Below are 5,751 nucleotides of genomic sequence, written 5' to 3' on the forward strand. Positions count from 1 at the left end.
TCTTCTGTTGTTACNACTGTTACAAAGAGCTGATTGTGATATGTGTTATAAATGCTTAAGCTATTACTGTTACAATATATAATCTCCAATTGTTTTGTGTGCATAGTCACAACGCAATAGTTTTAGGCGAGATCTAGTATTGATGCCGTATATTATTATACTCAGCTTACTAACACTGCTCATACAATGCATAAAATGTTGTTTTCATGATTCTGTGTTGTCTCCACACTTACTGTAAGTTATGATCGTAATATTTCTAGAGAAGTGGTTGATAATCATTCGGTAATATTGAATTACTCTGTTGCTAGTATTGCACAAAAGAATGATAGTTACGTTACTGCTAAGTTGACATACACAAAATTATGTTCATCTTTTGCATCGTTCATGTACATCAACAATTTATGCATTGTATGAACAGAAATCAATCTTGGTTCTTTCTGAATCAGCTTCAGAATTAATAACATTATTCCACTTTCACTATTGGAAAAATTGGAAGTAAAAATTTGTGAATCTTTATTAAGAAAAGATGTAACAACAGGCGTCTATGGTGATAAATCTCAAGGAGGACTTTGGCTTTCATCTCTAGTTGATATAAGTCACGAGGATGACATCTATCTGATAGGTAAGTCAATTCTACCTCTCCTATCAACCAAAATCGCAAATGTATTTCACAAATACTGGAATGTCAAGTAAGATTGGACCCATGCATTCCAAACTGAAATCTGCAAAGCCCTAGCTATCTATTTGGAAAATTGCTAGTCCAATCAAATTAACAGGGAAACTTACTGGTTGTAGACCTCGTCTCTCACAAGGTCTTTACGATACATGAGATGTTAATAAATATTACAATTTAGATTTATTGATTATATCTGTCAAATTGAGTTGAATGGGATACAGATGACAATGGACAGGGAACCCATTGTTGTGGGATTATTGCTGGGAAACAATGGTGTGGCTGAATTCAAAATTCGTAACAAAAGTTGTGGATGACACAGTTGTGGTGATGCTGAAACACGTAGTCAGGGAATCAAATATCACTGTAGGAAGTGAACATAAACTTGGAAGTTGGTAGTGGTGGTACTATCATCATGACTAGTTGGAGGTGTTATTGTTTGTGGTTGTGATGTAATATCTAGTTGTTTTTCTTCATCATCAGAAAGACTACTTCTTGATGAATAAGTTGAAGAGGAAGATGAAGTGGACAGAATCTACTTTCTGGTCACTCAAAGTATTGACATTTGTGACAAATGATTACAAAGCAGCCTCAGACAAATCCATTGCAAAACCTGTAATCTCAGGAATGTTAGAAGAGGAAGGTCAGCCATTGAAAGAAATTTAAATTGCAATCACACAACGAAACATTACCTTAAACAGCTCTCTCACAATGCCAATAAAGAATTGGAAAAGGGTTTTGGTATTCCAGATTTCAGAGAGGTAATGGAGCATGATGGCCTGTTCTTAAGCAGAATCAGAGATACAAATTAGAAGACTGATTGGAATTCATATTCATCATCTTGTGCAAATATTTTGTAAATAGGCAAGAAGAAGAGCAAAGACCAACATTGAAATTGAAGGTTGAAAGACAAATGAAGGCAGGAAACAAACTTGTCAAACTTTTGCATGTTTACAGAGAGAGAACAAAAAGTCGACTCAACATAAATAGGTATATTATTATTATTTATTTATTTATATATTTATAAATTTAATAAAAATTACATTGATTTAAATTCAAAGTATTTCCACCCAAATTATAAATACTACCATATAAATTAACAACATTAAAATTAACAACACCCTTAGTTAAAATGTTACCATAAATAGGACCATTAACTGCAATACTATTATTAATTAACCAATAAACATTATCATAGGTAGCACCATTAATAAATTCAAATGTAATAAAATTACTATTTAAATTACTTGCTAATTTCAATACAATTGGACCATCAGAACCAGAGAATGTAATTTTAGTATTACCATTCAATCCTTGTGGGAAACAATAAACATTATTAGAATTGAATACAAATCCACTGGCTGGAATATTTTGATCCATATTATTAACAGTACATTGTAATGATTGTAATTGATCATACTTGTTAAGAGCATTTTCAATAATATATTGTGATTCATCATTATTAATATTTAAAACATAATTACTTGTTGGTTGTAATTGTTGTACTTGGAATGGTCTATCAGTTGCAATTGAACCTGGAATTAATAATGAGGATGATTGTGCATTTTGTGAGAGAATTGAACCCTTAGAAATGATTTTATAACCCAATAGAGGTGATGGTGCCAATCCTTGTTCAATATCACCACTCACTACCAATGAAAAGTTTTGTGAACCAATATTTGTTGATTTGGCAACAATTCTCAATGTAAATTGACGTTTATCACCTCCAGTTGTTGTAGTTGTAGTTGTAGTTGTAGATTGTAATAATTGTTCAGGTGAAATGATAATCTTTTCAACAGTATTAATTGAATCATCTTGTGTAGATCTTTCAACACCTGGATTTGAATTAATAATTTCATTAGAATTTGATTTAATTAAATATAAATCAATATCATTAATTAATTGTTTCATTGTAACAGTTGATGGATCAGTAATAGTACCAGCATAATCATACCATGTTAATGTTACTTTAATTGGTATTTTAGATTTTCTATTACTAATATAGAATGGAATATTTAATTCTTGATTTGGTGATAATGAATATCTATTAATAATAAATAATTTAGATCCAATTAATGATTTTGATTCTTCTACATTAGAAAATAATAATGAATTCTTTAAATTAACACTACCATATCCATTAAATTTGTTAGGGAATGGTAAATTAGATAATGGTTGTAAAATTGATGGTATTTCAGCTGTATTAACTCCATTCATTGGAACAAATCCATTCATTTTCTGTGCTGAATGAATTATCATGGCTTTAACAAGTGATCCTGAAATACTTTGTTGTGGATTCTTATCATATATACTTAATAAACCAATATTTTGTGTTAAATAATCTCTAACCAATGCTGCACTACCAGCAATACCTATTATTATTATTATTATTAAATATTAAATTAAAATTATTAAATTAAAAATATTAAATTAAATTAAATAAATAAAAATAAATAAAATATAAAAAACTTACTTGGTGTTGCCATAGATGTACCTGATTTTTGAGTTAAAGTAACAGATGGAGTACATTGAGTAACATTCTTATTATAGGCAGCCCAAATTAAAACACCAGGACCAACAACATCAGGTTTAGATCTACCATCAGCAGTATTACCACGTGCAGAGAAATAGGCCATATTTTCATGATTAAATAAAACTTCATCAATTGGTGTCGTATTAAATCTGGTATATTCTTGTAAGTGAGCATATTGTGCACCGACAGTGAGAGCATTCTTTGATGTAGATGGTGTTAAAATAGTACCACCTTCACTTGAAAAATGTCCATTATTACCAGCTGCAAATACAATTAACATTTCATCATTGGCACGTGTGAAGGAATCTGATGTTGATGCATCTTTATCATAGGAATTACATACTTGACAACATTTAACTCCATATTGAGCTAAACATGTTGTATCATTAATTGGTTTACCTGTTTCATATTCATAACAATCACAATCATAATAACACTATTATTATATTATATTATATTATATTATATAAAAATATTAAAATATTAAAATATTATTATATTAAAAATAAATAAATAAAATTAAAAATAAATAAAATAATAAAACATACAGTGAATGGATTTGCACAACCCCAACTATTACTACTAATTCTAGCTTGTCTACTATAAGCAGTAGTTAAATAACTATTTAAAGAAGAAACATAAAAGAAAATACTTCTCATAACATCAGTAACATAAATCTTTGCTTGTGGAGCTACACCAGTATCTTGTTTCATTGGATTTGTTTCATCATTTGAATCAATATTACCAGCAGCAATAGAAGCACAATGTGAACCATGTCCATTATTATCTAATTTATCACCCCATAATGTAACAGGTTGATAGAATATAATCTTTCTATTGGAATAATTTGGTGTGGTAAAATAATTTTCATTTTCCTTAAAGAAATGACAATGATTAACTTCAACACCTGAATCAATAATTTGAATCACTTGATTTTGACCTGTAATACCTTGATCCCAAATAAATCTATTATTAGAATTACCAGAATTACCAGAATTAGATTGACCACCATTTTGAATTACAATATTTGAACCAAATGTTAATAATTCTTGTGGAAATTGTCTTGAAATGGATTCTACATTTTCTTTAAATAATGAATTTAATAATAATTCACCTAATTGTTGAGATAGATCATCATATTCTTTCAATTCATAATGTTGAGAATATTCTTCTAATGATCTTCTTCTATTTAACATGTTTACAATATTAGTTCTAGCAGATGATTGAACTTGTAATTGATTTTCTTTTTCTTGTTTAAGTAATGGCCAAATATTTACATTGAAATTTTGTAAAGCAATAATATACACATCATTTTCTTCTTCTTCTACTTGAATTGTAAAGGCATTTTCTAATTCTCTCTTTAACCATTGACTATTTCTCTTTTTAGTTGAACTCTTTACATTTTCAATATTTTGTTGTAAAGTTAATGTAAATTCTTCTTTAATATTTAAAATAGATTTCAATGAAGAAGTAGTAGTAGCATCTCTCTTATTAGAAGTAGTAGAATCATCTTCTTGTGATTTCATAACAATTCTTAAATTAGAATATAATAAACTATTCATATCTAATTTAGAAAAAGTAATTCTATGTTCATATGGTACACGTTCAATACTTTCAATAATAGAAGATAATTCATTTCTAGCCTTTTCTAATTGTTGGTTATTTAACCAAGTAATGAATGTTTTAGGATAACGAGCTGTAACTTTTAATTCTTGATTATTATTGGATAATACTTTTGAAATTTGTTGAATAATTTCATTGGTAACAATAATAGATTGTTTAACTTTAACATATACATTGGTAGTACTTTCTAATACTTGATTATTATTAGTATTTAACATTAAATTAATACCATCTAATGGATGACTTTTAACACCATTTGAAGTGTTATTGGCATAGACAAGGGTAACAACAAAAATCAATACTAGAAGGAATGAACCAACTATTCTTGAATTATTGTTTGATATTTCATTTTTTTTATAGTTTTAATTGAGTGTTGTTGTTTGTACTCGTTCTATTTAAAAGTAATTTCACCAAGTGTTGTGATAGAGGAAAAATTTTAACTGCGACTGCAAAGAGCACTCATTCATAGATTCAATGTGAACATGTGGATATTAGAATCGATCTTTGTGAGATGTCAAGTCCAAACCAATAATCTTACCATATATGGAATGTGATAACAATATTTGGAGTGTGAGCTCTTTAATAAAATGCCGAACCGTTTTGATTTTACATGGTATTAAACTTCTCATTCAGTCAAACGATATCTAGTCAGAGAAACTAACTGCTCAATAAATAAATGACTTTTAATAGTAGGCGCTGTAGCATGTATTTCAATTATAACACAAGTCAACACATTTCAATGCTAGCTAAACTACAATAGTGTTGAAGAATATCTCTTATAATGTGGTAAAGATGATTCTGATTTGGTGGTGTTATCAGGATCACCTGATTTGAGACCAGTGTTGTGTTCTTTTTGAAAGTCAACACATTCGATTAAAATTAGTATCATGCACTATTTCAGGATTCTGTATCACTATCTTTG

The 5,751-nt window shown here is 28.8% G+C and overlaps 2 protein-coding genes across 2 annotated transcripts in view; one reads left to right on the forward strand and one right to left on the reverse strand.

The window, feature by feature from the left end:
• The window catches only part of NAEGRDRAFT_76327 (uncharacterized protein), a gene marked incomplete at both ends in the record, with an annotated part of 5,959 nt that extends 4,620 nt beyond the window's left edge, over window positions 1-1,339 (forward strand). Inside the window, 2 exons of the mRNA XM_002668703.1 lie at window positions 527-622; window positions 1,161-1,339. Coding sequence (XP_002668749.1) covers window positions 527-622; window positions 1,161-1,339 — 275 coding nt within the window. The remainder of the gene's footprint in view (window positions 1-526; window positions 623-1,160) is intronic.
• Window positions 1,340-1,702: 363 nt separating this feature from the next.
• On the reverse strand, window positions 1,703-5,047 carry NAEGRDRAFT_76328 (uncharacterized protein; the record flags this gene model as incomplete). Its single annotated transcript, XM_002668706.1, has 3 exons — window positions 1,703-3,045; window positions 3,147-3,642; window positions 3,755-5,047. 3 exons carry the CDS (start codon window positions 5,045-5,047, stop codon window positions 1,703-1,705), a joined length of 3,132 nt encoding a protein of 1,043 aa, XP_002668752.1.
• Between the last annotated feature and the right edge of the window lie 704 nt (window positions 5,048-5,751).

Source organism: Naegleria gruberi (assembly GCF_000004985.1).
Source record: "Naegleria gruberi genomic scaffold NAEGRscaffold_116, whole genome shotgun sequence".
NCBI lineage: Eukaryota > Heterolobosea > Eutetramitea > Acrasida > Naegleriidae > Naegleria > Naegleria gruberi.